Source organism: Sarcophilus harrisii, chromosome 1 (assembly GCF_902635505.1).
Source record: "Sarcophilus harrisii chromosome 1, mSarHar1.11, whole genome shotgun sequence".
In the NCBI taxonomy this organism is placed as follows: Eukaryota; Metazoa; Chordata; class Mammalia; order Dasyuromorphia; family Dasyuridae; genus Sarcophilus; species Sarcophilus harrisii.
The window spans coordinates 702,132,849-702,157,828 of record NC_045426.1 but is presented as its reverse complement, the minus strand read 5'-3'; the positions used below and the strand labels follow the sequence as shown (position 1 = coordinate 702,157,828).

The 24,980-nt window shown below is 47.3% G+C and overlaps 1 protein-coding gene across 1 annotated transcript in view; it reads right to left on the bottom strand.

Annotated features, from left to right (window-relative positions):
• The window catches only part of MYO18B (myosin XVIIIB), a 305,294-nt gene that overhangs the window by 267,995 nt on the left and 12,319 nt on the right, over window positions 1-24,980 (bottom strand). Inside the window, exons 4-10 of the mRNA XM_031948810.1 lie at window positions 23,013-23,079; window positions 22,402-22,514; window positions 20,120-20,296; window positions 14,034-14,232; window positions 12,926-13,068; window positions 11,615-11,715; window positions 7,225-7,288 (exon numbers count right to left, since the gene is read on the bottom strand). Coding sequence (XP_031804670.1) covers window positions 7,225-7,288; window positions 11,615-11,715; window positions 12,926-13,068; window positions 14,034-14,232; window positions 20,120-20,296; window positions 22,402-22,514; window positions 23,013-23,079 — 864 coding nt within the window. The remainder of the gene's footprint in view (window positions 1-7,224; window positions 7,289-11,614; window positions 11,716-12,925; window positions 13,069-14,033; window positions 14,233-20,119; window positions 20,297-22,401; window positions 22,515-23,012; window positions 23,080-24,980) is intronic.

Here is a 24,980-nt window from a genome sequence, read left to right as displayed (position 1 = left end):
TAAGTGCTCATTGAATTAAAATTGCATATGAAAAGTGCTTATTGAATTACAATGGTACATGGTAGGTGCTTAATAAATGCTCACTGAATTAAAATAGCACATAATAGGAACTTAGTAAGTGCTCATTGAATTAAAAATCACACATGATATAGGATCTTAATAAATGCCCACTGAATTAAAATGGTACATGGTCGGTGCTTAATAAATGCTCATTGAATTAAAATAGCACATGATAGGTCCTTAAGAAGTGCTCAGTGAATTAAAATCACATATGATGGACCTTAATAAGTGCTTATTGAATTAAAATGCTTTAACAATGATATGAATCTTATCTTTGGCGTAGATTAGCTCCTAGAGAGTATAACAATCCCAGAGGGCATTGGGGTGGTCAAGATGGGAACAGTAGATACCCAAGAAGCTGGCCACTTCCTCTGCTGGCTTGCCTGCCCAGATAGATCCACAACTTAGTGGGGATGCAGGAGAGATTTCAGAAATGGAAAAGAACTGGAGGTCAGTGAGTCACAGAACCACAGATATTGTTTGGGAATCATTTCTACAATCTCCCTCCTCCAGCACTGGCTTGAATACCTCCAATGACGGGAAACTTATTCCCTTCTAATCATTCCACACTGGAATCCATCTCTGAAGCCTAACTCTACCTCTTTCCTACCTCCAAGTGCCTCCTTTTTTTTTTTTCAACAGAAAAGGAAAATGAGGTCCAGAAAAGTGAAGGGATTGCTCCAAGGTCACACAGAGCAGCAGATTCTGCTGCCGTGTCAGGATTAGAATCCAGGAATTCCAACTCTCTCATTTAAATTTCACTCCCAGGAAACTGAAGCCACAGAGGCTTTAATTAAGTAGCTAGAAGCAGGAAATTGAACCAGCCCTCTCCAAATTCAGCCTCCTTTCCCCTGTCTCCAAGGTGCTCACTCTCAAATTTCCCATTTTACCCAGCAGAGCTGATACCCTTCAGTGCCATCCAAGTTAGCCTCTCCCTGAGTCCACCCCATCCCATACGACTTTACCGAGTGCCTCTGGGTATGTCATCCCACTGCTCCTACCCCTCTCCCCCATTGCTGGGGCCTCTCTTAGACCTTGGATCCGGAGGCCAAGTCCGTTGCTCCAGAACTGATCCCGGAGTTGATAACGGATCATAAAATAATAAATCTGCTTGAGGCTAAAATTTGAAATACAACATCCCGGAGCAAAATGTGGTCTGGTGGGAGATGATTTCTCCGGGCTTCTCTCCCTCAGCCCCTCAATCAGTCTTGGTTTAAGAAAAATAAATTATTGACAAGACGAGAATAATACGAATGTTTTGTGATTTCAAACAGCAGCTGGGGCCTCAGCGGCGCAGAAATAACTTCCATTTAAAACCTGAGATGTTATAGGCCGCAAGGCCCTAATGTGAGTATTAAAAGAAATAAATAACAAGAGAGACAACCCAGGCCAGAGGAGGGTATGGGCCCAGCCTGGAAATCAGGCCTTGCTGACTTTTCTCCAGGTGGGGTCCAGGAAGGTGAGGTTTTAGGATCAGACTCTTTGTCACTCCCCCATACACTCCACCCTTGCTCTTTCTCTTCAGATTTCCCTTCCCCGGTTCTAGAAAGTATGTCAATGAGCCTGAGATTAGGGATCCCTGAGGAGTTGAGGCCCACCAAGTTTGTAATGTGTCTACAAATTGGCTGCCCTCCAAGGAGCCACTAATCCCTGGATTAGAGGTCCCCTGTTGCTTGGGATGGCATCGGTGTCTAGCTGGGAGCCTCCTGGGAGCCTCACCAGCATTGACTGCTCAGAGACTTCAGCACCCCTTAGATCTTCTTTCTGGGAACCCCAGAGGATTCGGTCAACTTGGACTATGAGATTCAGTCAATGGATCAGGGTAGGGGTCGGCTGTGGAAAGCACCACACCACCCACAGGAAGCCCTGGATAAGGGCTAACTAGCATCTCTACAAGGCGTTAAGGTTCACAAGGCATTCGAAAATTCTCATTGGTAGCCTCACCATGCCCCTGGAACGTTAATGCTAGTACACCCGTTTTATAGATGAGAAAAACAGGAGGCAGATGGAGGTAAAGTGATTTGTGCAGGGCCACACAGCTAGAAAGTATCTGAAGCTGAATTTAAACTCAAATCTTCCTACTCCAATGAGGTAACACAGTAGATAGTGTGCTGGGTCTAGACACAGGAAAACTTGAGTTAAGATTTGATCTCATGCTCTTATTAGCTCTATGATCTCTATGAGCTCATTTTACTACTGCCTGCCTCAGTTTCCTAATGTGTAAAACGGGAATAATAAAAGTGTCTCCATTCTAGGATTATTGTGAGAATCAAATAGGATAACATATGCAAAATGCTTTGAAAACCTCAAAACCCAACAGAAATGTTACAATAATCAGGAAATAGTTCTAGACTCTCATTTCTTCTCATTAAAATCTGACCTGCCTTCCATGGTCAATCTCAAGCTCCCCTGACCCTCACCACTCCCCTTTCTGGGAATTCTGATTATACTCAGATTCTGCCTGGAACAATTTAGAATTTGATCATTGTGCTCATTCATGGATGGTTTCATGGAAAGGACGCCGAGACCCTGGTTCTGGTCCCAATTCTTCTGTCCTTGAGCAGCTCAGTGGAGAAGGCAACTGATCTCTCTACGATTCAGATCCTTACACAGGATCCTTACACATTACTCACAGAATGATGACATCTCAGAGTTGGACGGGCCTCGTTCATACCTCAATTTGCCTCTCTGACACGTCTACTCATTGCTCCTATTTCATAGAATGAGTCTGATCTTGATTCATCATTCTGTGACTAGGAAACTGGATGTTATCTCATCTGAGCCCCTCGACACCGCCATAAGGTGAGCACCAAAGGTATCATCATGCCTGACTTGCCCCGGGCCATATTTGGTTAGCAAAGCCTTCATTCGCTTCTTCTTTTCAAAAACAACGGGAATAGTAAACAATAATCCTCTGGATGATACAAATGAGTCCACACGTCAGAATGGGTTATGGAAAATGCAAAAATCCTATCTTGAGGTTGCAAGCATGGGCTTGACTGCTTTTAGACTGACCCAACGAGGGTGGCTGGTCAAAGAGAAAAGGAAGTTTCATTTCCCCTTCACAAGGTGAGGGTGGGGTGGGAGTAGGTCCCTGCACAGGGTAGCAGAAGGAAGTAATGGGGGGGGGTAGATTTAGAGCAGTAAGGAGACTCTAGTTTCACTCAGGGAGGAAGCCCAGCTCCAGGATCCTGAGGGATCCTGGGCAGCCTGATCTCTGCTTTGTATAAGGTCAAAATCTATCTCTTCATCATTTCCACCACTGGTCCCATATCTGCCCTTTGGATCAACATAGAATAAGGTTATTCTTTCATTCACATGCCAGTCCTTTAGAAATTTAATAGCACACTCCTCCCTTTCCATCTCCTCTTTTGCAGGCTTTTGGGTAGAGTCTTTCTCTGGCCAGGATTTCCATGCCCAGAATTATGGGCTCTCTGAGTCAAAAGGAACTTGGAGGCATTGAGTCTGAGCCGCCATATTGTAATGTGAAGCAATTTTCAGCACACATGAGGAGCGGTCCTCCAGGGATGGGACTTGCTGCCTTCCAAGGCAGGCCATCCAATAGTAGGACATCTGCCTTCATTGGGAGGTCACTCTGAGCTAGAATCAGCTTTTACCTAACTCCCTCTTCTGGGACCACCCAAAGCAAGACTACTCCCTATTCCATAAAATAGGCCTTCAGATACTAGAAGAGAGCTATCAGCTCACCCCTATTGCTTCTCTTCTCCAGCAAAATATCCCCAGTTCCTTTACCTGATTCTCAGAGAATGTGGTTTCAATCTCAGAGTGATACGGCTCAGTATCAAGAGCACCAGAGGCAGAGAATCTCTACCTCTGTGATCTTAACATCTCTTAGTCTCCCTTCTTCCAGACCATCTCTTATCTGGGATCCTGGATACTAAGCTTGCCTGAAAGCTTGCCAGAGTCCTTCTAAGATGTGCTCAAAATTCATTGCCACTTTTTAATCTTTCTCCAAAAAAATCATACATTTATAACTATATTTTAGACTTCTTTCTTGATTTCCCAGCTTGTCCACTTTGATTTACCGATGATGTTGGATGGTGGACCCTGGGCCCCCTTGCAGTAAAGATGAACAGTGTGAGAGCATGGTGACTGTAAAGGAAATGGCTCTGTACTGTTATATCTCGTATCTACACACGATTAAGTGGTAATTACATGGATTATTATCCTGTCTGGGTCCTCTACGCCTGTCAAGGAATCAGAGACAAGAGGCTATTGCTCATTCCTAATCAAAACGTCTTGTCAGAAGGGATCAGAGAGGTTGTCTGGTCCAACCGGGCAACACAAGACTGAGTGAGGGGTGAGAGATAGGGAGGAAAGGAGGGTAAAATCAGTCCCAGGTTTCTCTTGGTACTTCTTTCTGGAACCATCACCTCCCCTCACCCTGGATATCAGGGAGGCTGTCTTTGGGAGAGACCCAAACCTTCATTCCTCTGTGAATCCAGAAACCTCCAGGAATCTCTTTCCTGGGTCATACAAGAGTCTAGGACCTTAGCAGGCTCTCAGGACCAATCACAGCTTCAATACACAAAAGTGGGCATGGAGAAATGGAGAAATAAGAGAACCTCCCCGGTGAATGCTTTCAAACCTAGCCCTGTAACCCCGGTCTCTATTTTTTAAAAACCACATGGGCCTAGGTACTGAGAATGATTAATGGAACAAGGTGGATCAGCCAAACCCCCCAGCTCCGCCCCCAGCAGGTCCCCCAGGGACCCTCTGCTTATGGAGGCTAATTCATCTCAGTTTGATGAATAGCTCTATAATGAAGATAAAATATGAGATGTTATCAATAGCTGGCGTGTCTCTATTGGACCCTCATCCCTCATTTCTGGATGCACATGTGGGGTCTCTGGACAGGCCCACAGCAGCCACATCTCCCTGGCAGGGATAAAGAGAAAGTGAGGAAACAGACCCTCCCCAAAGTCTTAAAGATTTCCCATCTCACCAAAACATGGCCAGGACCCAGGGAGGCTCCAGACTCAGAGGTCCCTCCCCTGGGCTCTACCAGAAACCTAATCCCTAAAGAGGCAGAACCATTGAACAATGGTCCCCCACACTCAGAGTGACTGCAAGGCTCTCTTTAGAGATGTAAAGCTGTATCTTCCTATGCTGGTCCCTTTAGCCCACCCAGACCTCCCATACATACACTGGAATGGTAAAAGTACACAGTAGGTACTTAATAAGGCTTCCTGATTATTGATTTGTGCCAGATATCAGGGTCTGATATAAGACTTTGCCTACTTCAATCAACAAAGAAGAAGGAGTCATATTTTAAGGAGTAAGCTTCCCATGTTTGGGAACGGCTTCCTGATTATTGGACTAGGACATAGGACTAGGGAGGCAGAAGCCCTGGATTCTAATCCTGACCCCAGTCTTTACCAGTGATGTGGCCATAGCCAAGTCTATTGATATTTTTCGAGCATAATTTTTTTTTCTCCTTGGTGAATTTGCTCCTATTTGCATTTCTCCAGCTAGGTCCCTATTTTGAGGCAAGTGCTTTGCAAACCATAAGGCCCCAGAGGGGAGATAAGTTATTATTCTCTGTATCAGTCAGCATATGCCCCATATGGAGGCATATTTCATTGTCAAATGTGCTTTATATATAGTCAAACATCCAAAAAACATCCCATAAATATATACTATATACAACGTACTCTGTCTAGATCAGGGGCTCTTAACTTATATCTGTGCCTATTTTTGAAATAACGGTTCTTCAGTATAATTGGTTCTTTTGTATGCTTATGAATTTCATTTTAGGCATTCACCAAACAGCCACGGGATCCGTGACACAAACAAATTTAAGAATCCCTGACTTAAGGGCAGTTAGATGGATCCCTGGAGTCAGGAGGACCTGAATTTAAAACCAGCCTCAGACACTTATTGGCTGTATGACTCTGGGAAAGTCACTTGATCCTGATTGTCAAAAAACAAAACAAACAAAACAAAAAATCCTGACTTAAATGCTACATTTCCATAGGAAAAAAAAAAGATACAAGCAAAGGGCTCTTGGAAAAACTGAGAAGGAAGGTAATACCATCTGCTGGGGGGCCCAGGGGGCTCCTTCTGGATTAGATCAAAGAAGGCTTCATAAAAGAAGTGACACTTGAACTTATTCTTGAAGAAAGAAGAGGAAAGGAACTAGACTGTATAGACTGTGTCCTCCCACAGCCCCTCATAGACAGTAAATGTTCAATAAAAGTTCATTATTTGAGTGTTCCTACTTTAAATGATACCAGTGCAGGACACACCAATGAGCAGTAGACTTGGCCATAATCGCAGGGAGTAAACCCCTAAGCAGGACTTGAACACGAGTCCTCTGACTAGTGTCAATGTTCTTCCCTTTGTACCAACCCTATATACATAGCATGAGGAGTCCAGGAGGCCGTATACCAAAGTCTCCACTCTGGACTCCGATTCTGCCTGGGGTGGCCTAACCACAAGTGAAGGGACAGGCTTTTTCTGGAGCTCAGAGAGAAGCTGAAGCTCTGAGAAATGAGCAAAGAAACTTCAATCAGAGCAGATTTAAAGTTAAACATAAGGAAAACCATCATATCAACGAGAACCATCTCAAAGTGGGGTGCTCTGGGCTCCTTCTAATTGCTTCCCATAGGGTGACTTGCTCAGGGTCACTCAGACTTTCTGACTTGAATTCTATTCAGTTTAAAACAATAAACATGTATTAAGAGTCACGTATTATGACTGGTGGGGATACAAGAACAAAAATTAAGCCATCTTTGCCCTTCAGGAGCTTCCATTCTCCTGGAAAGAAGCCAGTGGTCTTCCCCTACCACAGCATCACACTGGGTATGTTTTTTCCCTCCTCCACATCCTTCACACACACACACACAGACACACACACACAAACACACACACACAGACACACACACTCTCACACACACAAACACAAACACACACAGAGTTCCAAGAAGAAAACAAGATGAACAACAAATACTTATTGACTTTCATGAGATTCCATGCCTGCCACAGACTTCCTACTCAACCCATCTGTCAAAGCCGAGGGAAAGCTGAGGAAAAGTAACCATCACCATCACTACCGCCCGCCTGCCTTTCCACCCACCTCTTCCCTTCCAATACCCCTCATCACGCCCAGAGAGAGGCGACATCTGGCCGGCATCCCCTTACCTTGGCCCACACGCCCATGCCAAACGAGTGATTTTCCGCCATCTGGTGCAGGTAGAGTTCTGTCCTGAAAGCACGCATGGGAGACCAAAGATGTAATTTCACAGCCTCAAGAACAGGTTGAAAAAAGGGTGACTGTCCAAACACTCCACCCATGTCTGCCTAAGAAGGAGCTTGAAACCCTTGCAGTGACCCAGCCCAGCAGCTGGGAGATGATCTACTTCGGGCCCACGTCTACACTGGGGGCTTTCTCTCTGAGCTGGGTCTTTGTAGACTCATCTATAAGGGCTGAGCTTTGGAACACTGTCAAGAAAACACGGGATATTGGAAAACACACCAGACTTGGGGCCTGGTTCTGTCGCTGACATTAGCACAGTATCTGGCTCTTGGGAAGCTATTTTATTACTCTTAATAATCACTAGCTGCCTGACTTTAAGTAGTATATTTCCTCTCTCCGGGTCTCAGTTTTCTCATATGTTAAATGGGGATATTGGACTCTATGCCTCTACAATCCTTTTCAGAGCCGTTGTTGGTGTCCTGCTGATGAGCCGTGTCCAACTTTTCATGACCCTGGGCCCTTCCATATATATTTCTTGGCAGAGATAGTAAATGGTTTGTCATTTCCTTCTCCAAGGGATCACTTTGTCAGAACTTTTAACTATAACCAGTCCATCTTGGGTTTCCCTGCACAGCATAGCTGAGAGTTTCATTGAGTTACATAAGCTCCACCACCAGGACGAGGCAGTGATCCAAGAGGGCCTTCCAGATTTAAGATAATTTAATTTTAAACCAAGGAACTGAAGAGAAGATTTTTGACTATTGTAGAAGCTCTTAAAATATATATCCTATTGTCCTTCAAAGGAAATTAGAAGTTTTAGGGTTGGGAGGAGTCTCATAGACCATCTAATGCCCATTTTACTGATGAGAAAACTGAGGAGTTAGGTAACTTTCCTATGGTTACCCCAGTAATAAGAGTAGATGGGACTTGAATCCAGGTCCTCTAATCTCTAACTCCATATCTGGATCCAGTCAAGGCACCAGTCAGTCACTCATGAATCTCTCCCCAGAGGCAATCTCACTCTAGCTCCCAAGAGGCAATTTGGGAATTATGGGAGAGCCGCCCATTGGGAATAGATAAAATAGGGGGATTATGAAGGAGCATGGAGCTCTTATTCTTCCATAGAGGATGAGATCACACACTTAAACTGAGCAGACACTTGAGAAGTCCTTTATTTTATAGGAGGAGAAACAGAGGCCTGGGGAGGCTAAGGGACTCAGGGTCAAATGATCATAGACACTAGAAATGCACTTCATGACTTTGTAACCAGGACTCTGCAACGTGATTGTTCCTTTTGTAATCCTACTTGTTTTATTTTGTGCATTTAAGAAGGGCCCATGGGTTTTGCCAGGTTGACAGCCTATTACACACAAAAAGTCCAAGAGCATATTTTCTACCACAACCCTGTCTTTTCCAGGGAGGGAAACTGAGGCCCAGAATGGCTACGTGATTTGGGATTATAGGATTTGGGATTATAATCACAGATTCAGATTTAGAAATCCTTTCATCCAATGACTTCATTTTTCCAGAGAGGGAAACTGAGGGCCAGAATGGCTACATGATTTGGGATCATAGTCACAGATTCAGACTTGGAAGGGACCTTAGAAAATCTTTCATCCAATGCCTTCATTTTTCCAGAGAGGGAAACTTTGGCCCGGGGAAGGGATGTGACCACAGACGAGCATAAATGGCTGCCCACTGCCCCCCCCCACCTTGCCTCTACTTGTCAGGGAAGGGACCCCCTGCTTCTAGGCCTGGAGACCTGGAGCCAAGCTCCCCCTCAGGTGTGTCTCCCTGTGCTTGGCGAGGCTGGCAGCCCTCTCCGGTGCTGCTGGGGCAGCTGGCACGCCGGGCAGGCCCGAGCCAGGGCCTCCTGAAGTCCGCTTGCCGCTGCCCCCTCCTCCTGAAAGCCCACTTTGTTTCCTCCCTCAATGAGGAGGCTGCGGCTTCCGCTCCCGCTCAGGGCTCTGTTGTGTTAGCAGACAATGGAGCGGCAGAAAAGCTGGGAAAGCCAGGCTGCCGAGAGCGCAGCGCGGGAGCAGATGGAGGGAGGCTCTTGTGTGGAGGCTCAGCTCCCTCTTCAGGCCTGCCCTGCGCCACGCTGGCCGTCCCATCCACGCCAGACTCAGGCCTCCCTCAGCATCCCCAACAGCCTTCGCCCTCCCTGCCCGGAGCTGGCAGCCGCCCAGAGGCTGCCGCCCGCCTGCCACCAACGCTCTGGGGACAGAGGCGCCCTGGAAGGGGGAGCAATTGTTCAGCCCTGGCTGGCCTTGAGTGCCGGGACATCTCTATCCTTTGTGCTAGAGCTCCAGCAAGGTCAGCACTCACTGAGGCTGGACAGTGGGGCCAGCGGCCAAAGCAAACATGCCCAGCAAGGGAGATGGATGCTTCTGGGTACCAGAGCCGGGACCTGAGCTCAGGGAGCGAGACTGACATGCGGGAAACACACCTCGGCAAACGACGGGACACCTCCCCAGCGGGGGCCCGGAACCCCAGGTGGCGTGCCTTAGAACTGAGAGGGCTGGGAACAGGGGATGTCAGGGCTGGGAGGGAGCCTAGAACAGGGGATGTCAGAGCTGGGAGGGGGCCCCGTCTGCTCCCCAGGAGCCAGGACACACAGGCAAGGACCCCCTTCTCACAGAAATCTCTGGTCCCGGCCCTGTCTGCCCCTCTCCAGCTCGGGCTCCCAGACTGCCCGTCCATCGGACGGAGACAGTCACCAAAACAGGCCTTCTGCGACCGCAAAAGGGAGTCCGGCACAAGAGGTCGGGCCCAGAACGAATGGTTCCGAAAGCGGCCGTCACCATCACAGCAAACTGTTAGAGGCAGCTCAGGAAAAGGGAGGAAAGGACCAGCGGGCCGATTCAGCTCTGAGCACAAGAGCCTCTTCTGCTGAGGAAAGCCCGGGGCGGGAGGAGCTCCAGCTCCAAGCTGGAGGAAGGCACCTGGGGCCAGACAAGGACTCTGGATAAGGGGGCTGCGCACTGGCTCCCAGAGGAGCCTCCTTCCCACAAGCATAATGGGGGGCTGAGCCTCCTTCCCACAGACACAATCGAGGGGGAGTATCCTTCCCACAGACATAATGGGGGCCTGAGCCTCTTTCCCACAGAAAAGATGGAGGGAGAGCCTCCTTCCCACCAACATGATGGAGGGGGAGCCTCCTTCTCATAGACACGATGGAGGCCTGAGCCTCCTTCCCACAGACATAATGGGGGGCTGAGCCTCCTTCCCACAAGCATAATGGGGGGCTGAGCCTCCTTCCCACAGACACAATCGAGGGGGAGTCTCCTTCCCACAGACATAATGGAGGCCTGAGCCTCCTTCCCACAGACATAATGGGGGGCTGAGCCTCCTTCCCATAGACATGAGGTTTCTGAAATGCTGACTGTCAGTTTGGAGAAGGAACTGATGGACTCATCGGTGACCATTGTACAAGAGCCACATGCAGAGGGAGGCTGGGGATGGGGAAAGGGGAGGGGGCCTTCTCTGACTCTGTTTCTCCACCATGGGCCCCACCAAGTCAGCTCAGTGGGATGAAGCTGCAGAGACTGTGGGCTCTGGGGCCCGGGAGATGCAGAAGAGGAAAGAAGTGGAGGCAGGGACTGACAACATTCTCTTAGGTTGAAAGAGCCAAGTCAACAGACATAGTAGGAAGGTCCTACTATGTGCCAGGCACTATGCTAAGCAATGATTCCATATACAACCATACTACATCTTCACAACAGCCCTGGGAAAGAGGTGCGGAAGGGATATCATCCCCATTTCACAGATGAGAATATAGAAGCACCCAAGAAATTCCATGGGAGAGACACAGCATGCTAGAGCTAGATCTTCCTGACAGAAAAAAAAGTTGGTTGGTTCTTCATTTCCCCCTTTCTTGGGCCTGTTCCACAGGGCAAACCCATCTTCCCCACCTTCTTTCAAAACCTGTCTCAAATTCCCTCTTCTCCAGGAAGCGCCAGGTGACTAATCTCCAAATTCTGAGCTTGCTCTGGGCTACAGCAGGGAGCACTGGTTTGGGGAGAGATCTGAGCCATCGAGCCCCATTTGGGCATTATTACTTGTTACCTATGTCATCTTGGGAAAATCAGTTTCCACATCTGTGAAATGGGCATCAAACCTCAGACATCAGCAAGCCCCGTCCATACCAGACAAGGAATTCCCTCTACAACATCCCTAACAAATGGTCCTGAAGCCTCATGACCAACTGCTCAATGTCCTCAATTACTCAGCTCATGTGACAGTCCAATCAACACGTAGAACCAAAGAAAGCAGGGACAGGATCCCTACGTCACATTGTCTCCTGCCCCAGGACTCCACACCGTGGGAGCTCACCTGGTATCAAGGTCCAGCCCAGCCAACATCTGGGAGAAAACGGCAAAGTTTCCCTCTCCTTCCGGCTGCTGCGCCACTCGAATCCGCTCCATGAGCATGGTCTGGGGAGACAGACGGGAGAGAGAGGAGAGAGTTAGAGACAGAGGAAACGGCTCTGCCTCATTCCCATGATTTCCCAGGCAGTGATGGCACATATTGTGTGAGGGGAGAATGGATGGATGGACAGATGAAAACATGGATGGATAGATGGATAAATAGATGACGGATGGATGAATGGATGGATGGATGGATGCTTTGGTGGATGGATGGGAGGATGGGTAGATGGAGGAATGGATATAAGGATGGATGGATGGAGGAAGGGAGGGAGGGAGGGATGCATTGGTGGATAGATGAATGGGTGAGTGGATGGATGAGTGGTCCAAGGTGGTGAGAGACTGAGAATCTAGGAAGTGCGGCCTAGGCCAGGGCTTCAGCCACCTAAGCTCCTGTGCGAACCCGGGGCCCAGGCAGAAAGCAAGAAAGATCTCCCAGTGGCAAGAAGAGGAGGCTGAGGTGCAGAGGTCTTTCTTGTAGAAGGAAGGCGGGGGAGGGGAAGCAAGAAAGGCTCCTCTGCAGGGGCTACATGGACGATCCCCAACTCCAGCCAGGCAGGGAGTCCCAGAGGCTTCAGCCGCCACCTCGGCCAAGCCTGAAGCTCCTTCCTCCAGCCTTTGTTGGGATCTCACTCCCTGCTGGGTCCCACACGGAACATTTCCAGAGGGGACACAGGGGACGGGGGAGATGGAACAAACAGGCCGCGCGGTCCCCAAACACAGATTGCCACAGACAGAGGCCGAGGCAACGACCGTCTTAATTTCAGCTTCCACTTTTAAGATTCCACTAATGAACTGCTGAATTATATATTTACTCATGAATATTTAATCTCTGCAAAATTCAGGAGCACAGACAGGTCTGAGCATTTGCTCCTGAAAGAGATAAATTGGGTCACTGAGCAAGATTCAGGCAGGAGCTGAAGGCTCCCTGGCCCAGCCAGGGACAGTTATGGGGAAGCAGACAGAGACTGGGCCAGCTGGCTCCTGGGGTGCCCAGGGAGGGTCCTTGGGGGGATGGGGACAGGGTGACAGAGATTGGGCCAGCTGGATCCTGGGGTGCTGGGGGAGGATCCCTGGGGGGATGGGGACAGGGTGGCAGACAGAGACTGGGCCAGCTGGCTCCTGGGTGCCCAGGAAGCATCCCTGGGCCAGGACCAGGAGCTCCCCTTCAGGGCTCATACCCCAGCCCAGCCTGTGCTCACTGAGGCGGGGCCCTCACCTGCAGGTGTGCCGCCGTGACTCTCCCGGTAGCGTTGAAATCTAGGGACATGACCATGGAGAAGCGGGTGGAGCTGGAGCTGTGAGTGGTCAGCACGGAGCCAAAGGCCCTGAGGATGGTGAACGTGGCCCGGATCTTCTCCACTGCAACAGAAAGTCGTTCAGGGTTCTCCCTCCGTGGCAGAGGAAGGACTGTCCCTTCTGAGCCGCTGCTCCTCAGCCCCCCCCCCAATGTCCTCCCTCCCACCCCCCATTCTCCTGGCCCAGCCTCCTGCTGCCCGGCCTACAGGGCACCTTCGCACCAGCCGCCTCCCGCCTGGGACACCCTCCCTCCGCATCGCCACCTCCCAGAGGCCCCAGCTTCCCTCAGAACCAGCCCGGCTGCCGCCTCCACACCGGGAATTCTGCGGCACTTTCTGAGCCCTCCCGACAATTTGGCAAACAAACCCCGGCTCCGTCTCAGAGCGAGGTTTTTAAAGGGTGAAAAGAGCCGCTCCGTTTCCGTTAAAAGTCAAGGAAAATGAAGCTAGAATTTTTTCCCTCCCACTTGTCACGTCGCACCACGTTCTGCTCCCACGACCTTAGACGTGACCAGGTTGTTATGTCCGGAAGCCGCTGCCGGAGCCCGGCGATCAGAGACAGCTTGGGCGAGGGCAGTCAGACCCTCAAAAGGCACTTATTGGCCTCCTCCCTGGGACTGGGCACTGGGCAAAGCCCGGAGAGGAAAAGCCCCGTGGAAGCAACACCAGGAATAAAAGCCAGCGGTGCCGCAGGGGCCCGGCCTTCTCTGGAGACACACTCACATGTGTGCACATAATGTGTGAACATACATGTGCGTGTGAACAGGAGCTTCTGTGTGCATGTACATGTATGTTATGTTATGTGTGCCTCCCGTGTGCTCCCAACCATACATGTACCTTCCATGTCCACACACAGGGGCACAGCTTTCTCTGGAGACACACTCACACGTGTGTGATGTACATGTGTGCATAGTGTGTGGACATACATGTGCGTGTGAACAGGAGCCTTTGTCTGCTTGTGTACATGCATGTTATGTGTGCCCAAACATGTCCCACACACGCACACACGCCCCAGACCCCGGACCCTACCTGAGACGCGGCCGTTGCCGCTGCCGGCGCTGGCCACCAGGAACTCCAGGGCCCTCTCACAGCAGGTGCTTTTGCCGGAGCCGCTCCTGCCCAGGGGCACGAGGGCCTGGTCCTGGCGCTGGCTCAGCATGGCCCAGTAGGCCTTCTGGGCCAGGGAGCAGACGTGGGGCGCCAGGCCGTCCCGCCTTCCTCTGGGAGCCTGCGGGGAGATTCCGGGAGGTGAGGAGCCGGTCCCGCAGGACCGCAGGCTCCTCCGTTTCCCTCCCTGCCGCTGGAGTGGCCTGGAATACGGCTCCCCGGCTCCTCTGGGGCCCGGGGGGTTCCCTGCGGGAGGAGAGGGGGGCTCCCACTGGCCCCACGGGCCGCATTCAGGATGTCCCAGGAGGGCCCAGGGGCTATTCGTGGCCACCAGGACCCGGGACCCGGGTTTTCCTTTCCTCCGGCTCCTAAATGTCCCGACCCTATCGGAGCGTAAGCCTCTGAGAGCGCAGACTGGTCTTTGCCTCTTTTTCTGCCCCGGCGTTTAGCACAGAGCCTGGCACGCAGTGGGAGCTAATAAATGGTTACTGATTGGCCGATGGATCCGCTTAAAGCTACAAGAGGGCCCAGCAGGGGGTGGGGCGCACAAAAGGGGTCTCCTCCGCCGCAGAGTCTGGGGGGCGGCCTTGCCACCCACCCTGCCCCAGAGCCCTGCGCCCCCGCCCCCGGCCGTGTGGCCACTCCCACTTCTGAGTGGGTATTCCCAGGGCGCCTCTCTGTCCTTTATTTGAGTTCCCAGCACAAAGTGAGTATTTCATCCAGCTTCTATCCGGTCAGAGGCCAGGACTGGGATCCCACTTGCTACCTACGTGACCTTGGGCCGCTACATCCCTCTGGGTCTCAGTTTATCGATCTGTCAGAGGAGGGGTTGCTCTAAGTGGCTCCCACGCTCCCTCCCGGGTCCCAGGACTCCAGCCCGTCCCAAGCTTCCCGTGGACACGAAGAGTGGCCCTTGAGAGGCGGGATAACGGGATGCTCTGCCGCCTGCCAAAGCGGCCAGACCAGTCCCCGAGAGGTCAAGCCGCCAGCGGGAGCCCCAGGGGCCCAGGCCCGTTTCTCTCTCCTCCCAGAAGAGCCAAGAGGGCCGTCCCCCCCGCCATCCCTCTCCAGGGATTGGGCATCGGCTCCCTTGCCTGCCAGGATGGCCCCGCCTTCCCTGCATGATTGACACCTCACACAGTCTGCCCCGTCTCTCAGGCCCCATTTCATTCCCAGAGGTTCCAAACACAAGGACCCCCCCCCCCTCACTGGGAGCACGGACCCTCTGCCACCTTCTACCATTCTCCCCACCTGGTCCCCAAGTCTTGGCACTAACCGTGGGTCTATGCTACCACCTGGTGGCCACAGAAAGCAAACCTGAAACTCTGGCTGGGGAGGGAAGGGACGTCAGTGGCGGGGGTTGGTGGAGAGGAGAGGAAGCCCCCCCATGTACCAACATTCCCCCTGACAAAGGAGAGGAAAGGGGTCCGGGGACATCTCTAGGGGTAAACAGTGGGAGACGATGCACACTCATCACAGACCCCCCTCACACACCGGAGCCTTTTTTAATCTCATTATCCTTATGGTGTTGGACAGCTCTCACCTCCTTGGGCCTCAGTTTCCCCTTCTATAATACGAGAGAGAAGGACTAACGATTTTTTCCTACTTTATTTTCCATTTTTCTGGAAACCTGATGCTCCTGGGCCAGATTCTTCCGAGGTCTCCTCCTCTCTCCCCAACTTGTTCCTGTCTGTTGTCTCCCCCATAGATTATAAACCTTCTGAGGGCAGGAACTATCGTTGTTTTTAGTTGTATTACAGGTGTCCTCACATCTTGTATGACATTTGCTTTATGTCATATTATTTGTATTACAAATATTCTCAGCTCCTACTGACTGGCATATAGTTGGTGTTTAATAAATGTTTATTGAATTGAATTCAATTAAAATCTATGATCCTATGGAAGAGCATAGTTTTGGGAGTTAGCAGTTCCCCTGAGATACGATCCCAACTTAGTTACTTATCACTTGAGAAAATTAACCCCTCTGTGCCTCAGTTTCCTTGTCTGTAAAAAGAGATGTAGGATTAAGTCACCTATAGATGTCTTTAAGCTTTAAAATCTCTGGTCCTAAGAGCTATACACATTTTTTCTTGTTCCTTTGCTATTTTTTATTAATTAAAGCTCTTTATTTACAAAACATATGCAAGAGCTATACACACTGTAGGTGGCAGCACTTTGTATGACATTTGTTTTACATTGTATTATTTGTATTACGACATATTCGCAGCTCCTACTGTTGGCATATAGTTGGTGTTTAATAAATGTTTATTGAATTGAATTCAATTAAAATCTATGATCCTATGGAAGAACATAGTTTTTGGAGTTAGGGGTGAGATATAATCCCAACTTTTTGTGGCAGCCCTGTTTGTAGTGGCTAGAAGCTGGAAACTGAGTGGCTGCCCATCAATTGGAGAATGGTTGGGTAAATTGTGGTATATGAATGTTATGGAATATTATTGTTCTGTAAGAAATGAGCAGCAAGATGAACACAGAGAAGCTTAAATGAGCAGAACCAAGAGATCATTATATACGTCAACAGCAATACTGTATGAAGATGTAATTTGATGGAAGCGGATTTCTTTGACAAAGAGACCTAACTCAGCTTCAATTGATCAATGATGGACAGAAGCAGCTACACCCAAAGGAAAAAAAAAAAAACACTGGGAAATGAATGTAAACTGTTTGCATTTTTGTTTTTCTTCCCGGGTTACTTCTACCTTCTGAATCCAATTCTCCCTGTACAACAAGAAAACTGTTTGGATCTGCACACATACATTGTATCTAGGATATACTAGGACATATTCAACATATATAGGGCTGCTTGCCATCTAGGGGAGGGGGTGGAGGGTGGGAGGGAAAAATCGGAACAGAAGTGAGTGCAAGGGATAATGTTGTAAAAAAAAAATTACCCAGGCACAGATTCTGTCAATAAAAAGTTATTATAATAAAAAAATAGGAAAAAAAGAGAGATAATCCCAATTTTGTTACTTATTTCTTGAAAAAATTAACCACTCTGTGCCTCAGTTTCCTCAGCTGTAAAATGAGATGTAGGATTAAGTCACCTATAGGATATCTTTAAGCTTTAAAATCTCTGATCCTAAGAGCCATACCCACTGAAGGCATTACATTTGCTTCATATTGTATTACAAAATATTCTCAGCTCCTACTATGTAACTGGCATGTAATTGGCATTTAATAAATGTTTATTGAATTGAATTCAATTAAAATCTGTGATCCTATGGAAGAACATAGTTTTTGGAGTTAAGGGTTGCCCTGAGATATAATCCCAACTTTGTTACTTATTTCTTGAAAAAATTAACCACTCTGTGCCTCAGCTTCCTCATCTGTAAAATAAGACGTAGAATTAAGTCCCCTACAGGATGCCTTTAAGCTTTAAAATCTCTAACCCTAAGAACTATTCCCATGGAACTGGTGAGGACATAGCTTGACATCAGCTGCTGGAAGCCGAATCCCAATGGCGTCTCTGCTATAGAAAACGCGGCCATCTAAGATGAGGCGTCTACAGTGGCCAGAAAGCTTCTGCTTCACCATCTTTCAAACAGGGAGTATTGTTATTAGCCAAGGCGTCGAGAGATTGAGCAGCTTGGCCAAAAGGAGCCTCACTACGTGCCCCGTGATAGGTTAAGACTTTACAAATAGAATCTCATTGGATCGCCCAATAGAGCTGCGGCAAAGCAGAGACCAGAACCTGGTCAGACAATCACAGAATTTCAGAGCTGGATGTAGTCTCAGAGACTATATAGCGCTGGCAAGTAGCCATCTATATTTTTCTTGCACACGTCTCATGTGGACAAATTGGAAGTGAGCACTAATGGTTAGGAAGTTCTTCAAACTTTGCCCTCAAGAGGTCAAGCAGAACTCAGCTAACTCCCCTTAACAGTCTTCTGAATACTTGAGGGCAGCTGTCTCCCCTTCTCCAGGAATCCCAGTCCAGTGGTCTCCCCATCCAATCAGACTTTCTGAAACTTTTTGGTCACAGAGCCCTTTCCATACTCTTAAAAATTACTGAGGGCTCCTCAAAGAACTTTTCTTTTTTTTATTAAAGCTTTTTTTTTTTAATTTTCAAAACACATGCATGGATAATTTTCAACATTCACCCTGGCAAAACCTAGTGTTCCAATTTTTTTTCTCTCCCTTACCCTCAACCCTTTCCCTAGATTACAAGTAATCTAATATATGTTAAACATGTGCAATTTTAAGGAACTTTTCTTTATGAGGAATAGAGTTTTTAATATTTACCATGTTAGAAATTAAAACATCATCACCACACACCTGTCAGATTGGCTAAGATGACAGGAAAAGATAATGACAAATGTTGAAGGGGATGGGGGAAAACTGGGACACTGATGCATTGTTAGTGGAATTGGGAACAGATCCAGCCATTCTGGAGAGCAATTTGGAACTATGCTCAAAAAGTTATCAAACTGTGCATACCCTTTGACCCAGCAGTGTTACTACTGGGCTTATATCCCAAAGAGATTTTAAAGGAGGGAAAGGAACCCACACGTGCAAAAATGTTTGTGGCCGCCCACTCTGTAGTGACCAGAAACTGGAAATTGAATGGATAAACATCAGTTAGGGAATGGCTGAATAAATTACATGGTATATGAATGTTATGAAATAATATTGTCCTGTAAGAAACGATCAGAAGGATGATTTCAGAGAAGTCTGGAAAGACTTACAAGAACTGATGCTGAGTGAAAGGAGCAGGACCAGATCATTTAACATGGCAACATCAATATTATACAATGATCAATTCTGATGAATGTGACTCTTTTCAACAATGATTCAGACCAATTCCAATGGTTTTGTGATGGAGAGAGCCATCTACACCAGAGAGAGGACTGTGGGAACTGAGTGTGAATCACAACACAGCATTTTCACCTTTTTGTTGTTTTTGTTTGCTTACTTGTTTTTTTCTTTCTCATTTTTTCCCTTTTTGATCTGATTTTGCTTGTGCAGCTTGACAAGTATAGAAATAGGTTTAGAAGAACTGCACATGTTTAACTTTGTGGTCTAGAGGATGAGGAAGGTAGAGGAAAAGGAGTGAATGTTGAAAACTCTCTTTGCAAGTATTTTGAAAACAAAAAGCTATTAAAAAAAAAAAAAAAGAAATTAAAACATCTTAACATCATCACCAATGGTTCTGACTGGGTGGATCTCCTGAAAGGATCTTGGTGACCACACCTTGAGAACTGCTGCCTTTTCTCATACAAATGCAAGTCATTGGGGACAGATTTAATAGGACTTCTAGCTACAGCTACTTCCCAGCTTCCCTTGCAGAAGGGTTAGCCCCCAGGTCTTGAATGAAATGTCCCATTGCCCTGGGATCTCCCTGACCTTAGAGTTCTCTCTGAATTCACAGGACCCTACACCCAGAGCTGAAAGGGACCTCAGAGGCCATGGAATCCAATCTCCTCATTTTACAGATAAGGAAACTGAGGGAATTAAAGTGACATGCCCAAAATCACACAGAGAGCACTTAGCATCACAAGAGTTTGGACTGGAAGGAGCTCAGAGGTCGAGTCCAGCCCTCTCACCTCACAAATGAAGAAGTAGAGGCTGAATAAGTAAACAGCCCCCCTTCCAAAAGTCACACGCAATTCAGTATCTAGTATGGAATCCCCTTGCAAGCCTTCCTGCACTCATATAAGAAATAAGAACTGTTCACATTATTATTGTTATTATGGAAAGCACTGAATTGGTGGTTAGTAAATTGATTAAATTAATTAGATGAATTAATTTATTTTTAATTCTTATTATATATATATATATACATATATATATAAAATCTAATTCAATATACATTTGTTGAGTACCTATTAGGGCTCTGTGTTAGGGGATGAGGATTAAAGGGAATTGCCCCTGCCCTCAAGGTGCTTATATTCAATTCAGTGAGTGAACACATATCACCAGAGGCCCATGCCTCTGCCCGATAACCCCCAGTCTCCCCCCCTGCCCCTCTTGAAGCCCCACTGCTCTCTTACCTTCCAAGACACAGGAGCCGGGACTCCTGGGGGCTGGAGGACGATCAGGTCTGGGCCCGTGTAGGTGTGCAGGAGCTGGGCCCGGTATCGGTGCCCAAGCGTGTTCAGGACACTGGACTCATTCAGGCTCTGGAGGGAGGCCAGGTTCTCAGCCAGATCCAGCTCCGGGGGATTGGCCTAGGAAGGGTCCCACAGTTAGCTGCCCCAATGTTCTGTCCTCCTGGGGGCCGTGAGACACACCCTAGCCCTAGAAATGGCCTGTGGCCAGCAGACCGGGGCCCCAAATGCAGACCACCAAATCTGAGACGCAAAGGAAAGCCCCGGGAGACTGCACACACACACACACACCCCCAGGGACTCCTTCCATGAGTGGATTCTGCTCCATCTGGCCTTGATGGAACTGTAGAAACCCTAACTCTATAACCGTCCTCCCGCAGAGCTCCCAGTGATGGACGTGATGCTGAAGGCCCACAGGAAGGCGCTGGGTGCCCTCTGAATCCTCGGAGAGAGATTAAACAGCTGCCCTCCCATCTGGCCCTTGTCCCGGGGCAAGACTTCCGTCACTCTCACAGCATGCCAAACATGAAATTCTGCCTCAGACGCTTCCTAGCGGTGTGACCCTGGACAAGTCACTTAATCCTGCTTACCTCAGTTTCCATCTGTAAAATAATATTATCACCTATCTCCCAGAGCTGTTGATAAAGTATCTGCAATAGTATGTATATACGTGTGTATAATAGGATATAGTATCATACTATATCAAGTGATATAGCCATTGTACAATGCCAGGTGTGTAGTTAGTGCTATATAAATATTAGCTATTTATTAATTAATTTCAATTACATATAACACAAAATTCTCTATCAGTTATATTTTAAGAACTATAATGTTCAAGAGTAGGCACTAGGGATACACTAAGAGAAATGTCTGAACTATTCTTATTTCTCAGCTCACAAGCTACGGGAAAGGAGCATCAAAGTAGGGTTACCCAAATGGTCTAATCCAAGACCTACCAGAACAAAGATCTCCTACTAGAACAACATCTAGGACAAACAGTCGTCCAGCCCCTGCTTGCAGAGTTCCGGGGATGGGGAATTCATTACCGATGGAGATCATCTATTCATTCCTCTTTGGAATAGTTCTCATTGTTAGGGAGCATAAATCTAGGGGAAATCTGTCTCCATCACTTCTGCGCAGGAACCTCATTCAGTCCCTTGGGGTCAAGCTCCTGATTCTTACCCCATGGCCAGCTTTCAAACAGTCATTCTTAACCACAGTTTCAGTCACATTCAACCATCCCCGGCCTTCCACAAACTGCCAATGAGCAGCTGCCCTTTTTCACCCTGAAGGTTCACATCCCTCTCTCCGCATGAGCCAGACCTCCCTCTGACGATATATAAGACTTTTTGTGCCTCTCCATGAACTTACCCTGTAATGTGATGCTGGGTTGTAATAGTTCTCTGGGTTGATCTTAGCTCTTTTACTACTACACTGTAATCTCCTTGAGGGCAGGGACTCTGGCTTCTCTGAATGATGTTTTTCCCCAGCCCCTCCTCAGAACTAGCTAGTGGTGCTTAATACATATTTCCTGCAGTTTATTCAGTTAAATCTTAAATGAAGTCTATCCTTTATAGCACTAAGGAAATAGGGCCCCGGACTTGGGGTCAGGACATTTACTTAGCTATGTGTCCCAAAACAAATTACTGAAAAAAAAACAAAAAACCTTTTGTGTCTCAATTTCCCCTCTATAAAATGAAGGGGTTGTACTTAACAACCTCAGGGGTCACTTGTAGCTCTAAATCTATGATTCATTGAATATTATCCAAGAGAAAACAGCTTCCTTCAATGATACGACCCTGCAGAATCAGTTAAATCTTAAATCTTAGACATATCTAAATACTCTGGCATGTATCTCGAATTCAAGAAAGTTTCTAGATCTTTCTAGGACCTCTTTATATTTTTTGCCTGCACCACGGCTCAGAGTCACGTGTTCTACAAGGCAAAAAGCTCACTTTTTAGATAAAGGTCATGGTCAGAGCAGATGACCTGTGCCATTTTTTCTATCTCAGAGTCTGTGACACTGGAAGGTCATTGAACCTTCCAAGGGAGAAGGCCATTGGCAAAGCTTTCAACTTTACACAGTGAAGGAAAATCTAGTCTAAGGAGCAGACAGAATAAAATGGCGGGGCCAAGTAAAAAGTGTCCCAGTGGGATTGGTGTTTCTGGAGGGAAGCACCTCCTCACAATTAGAAGGGTCCTTATGTGGAGTGGGGGGGACTTACGCGATGAATGCTCTCCTCATCCACCTCAGTGATGGATTTGTCTGAATCAATGCAAAGTCTCACTCTTCCTGCAGCCAGCTCTGGGGTCCCCACATCTGGCTTCAGCACCGTCGCTAAGAGGAGAGACCCCCCAGAAAAAAAGACTGTGTCATAGTATTGTACACACAGAGAGACGGGGGAGGTCTGAGGGTGGTAATAGAGTAGGGGACAAAGGGGATGACTGGGGAAGAGGTAGATGATGATCCTTTCTAGGCCTAGTCACATCAGATTGAATGAAATGATATGCATGGAATCCAGATCTGTGAGGGAACTCAGGACCTGAAATATCAGAGCAAAAGGGGCTTTAAAATAAGGAATGTCCAAGATGGAAAGCGTCTTAGAACAAAGACTGTCAGAGCTGAGAAAGACCTTAGAACAGTGGATGTCAGAGCTGGAAGGACTCTTAGAATAGAAAAAGCTAGACTGTTTAAGACATTAGAGATCATTTATTCCAGATCCCTTCTCTGATAGCTGTGGAGACTGAGGCTCAGAAGGGAGAGGTCATTTGCCCAAGGTAGCAAGTCCCAGACCTATGGGTAAGGTGATCCCCAGGGGCTCAACCCACAAGTTACCCAGTGTGAATCCTTCCTTCTGAACCAGCCAGACTTTCTCAGCTTCATACCATCTGTCCTCCAGTTCCTGAGCACAAAGAGTGAAATAATGAAATAAATTTAGCAAATGAGCAAGTCAAAGGATTATGAGAGCTAACATGTCCACAACACTCACTACGTGCCAAGCCCTGAGCTAAGCACTTTACACACACCATCTCACAACAATCCTGGGAAGTAGCTAGCTGCTATTATGTATGATTCCCACTTTACAGAGGAAGAAACTGGGGCAAACAGAGGGTAAGTGACTTGCCCAGGATCCCACAGCTAAAAAGTATCTCTATCTACTGTCACCTACATCTAAGAATACCCTCCTCTGGTACACACACACACACACACACACACACACACACACACACGTCAGAGAGGGCTTCTTAGATTGGATGCATTTGAGTGGGTCAAAGTACAAGCAGTTTCGGAGGAGAGGAGGGGGATGAAGAAATGTGATACAGTTGAAATTGATGAGATGCTCAAAGGTGAAATAGAAAAAAGATGCTACAAAGATGAAATAGACAAGAGATGTTACAAAGGTGAAATAGACAAGAGATGTTAGAAAGGTGAAATAGAGGAAAGATACTACAAGAGTGAAATAGACAAGAGATGTTACAAAGATGACATAGATGAGAGATGTTACAAAAAGGACACAAAGGTGAAATAGAAGAGAAATGGTACAAAGATAAAATAGAGGAGAGATGCTACAAGGGTGAAATAGAGGAGAAATGGTACAAGGGTGAAATACACCACAGATGTTACAAAGATGAAATAGAAGAGAGATACTACAAGAGTGAAATAGACGAGAGATTTTACAAGGGTGAAATAGAAGGGAAATGCTACAAAGATAAAATAGAGGAAAGATGCTACAAAGGTGAAAATGTTAAGAAATGCTGCAAAGGTGAATCAATAGATCTTATCACCAAATTGGATCTTAGGGATGAGAGAGAGAGAGAGAGAGAGAGAGAGAGAGAGAGAGAGAGAGAGAGAGAGAGAGAATATCCAGGCTGATTCTTGTTGTGAGTCTGGGGAACTAGGAGAATGGTGGTACCCTCAAGAGTAATAAGGAGGATAGAAGGTGAGGAGGGTTGGGGGCGGGGGGGAGATATAGAGTTTTGTTTTGAGCATAATGACTTTTCAGTGTCTACTTGACATACAGTTCGAGATGCCTGAGATGCAATCAGAGATGTGAGACTGGAGGTCAATAGAAAGATGAGAGCAAGAAAAGTAGATTTTAGAATCATCACAGTAAATAATCTCCAATATTCTTAGCTTTGGAGCAAGTGCTGATCTGATTTATCTGAGTTAGTAACTCAGAATCAGTTCACTGATTTCTCAGATGTTGTGGTTTTTATTTTCATGGGAATTTTGGGCCTGGACCTATGATTTAGACTGCAATGGTTCTCAAATTTTTGTTTTCAGTATCTTTATCCTATTAAAAATGATCGAGGATCTCTCCAAAGCGTTTTTGTTTATCTGGGTTATATTTATAGACATTTACCATATTGAAAATAAAAACTATTTTTGAATTTATAGACCCTCTAAAAGGATCTCAGAGATCCCCAGGATTCTCTAGCCCATACTTTGAGAACCACTGATTTAGAGATTCCTTCTTCCTATGCTGATTAATCTTCTAACTTGAAGTCTTAGAGAGCTTGTGAGATCCTGATAAGTGACTTGCTGAGGTCCACACAGCCAGTGCGTTTCAGAGGTGAGACTTGAACCTGGCTCTTTCTGCCCTGACTATCTGACATGCCATGTTAACATAATCTCCTCAATATAAGTTGGCTGTGGTCCACCGGCAATGATAACTTTCCTATCAGGCACATTGTGAAAGCTGCCAGAGACATGCTCAGAAAAGGAGATGGGCTGATCAGATTGTGAGGGAAAGGTTGATACCAGAGTGCTTGTATAGGTGCCCACCACACCTTGTACTATTCA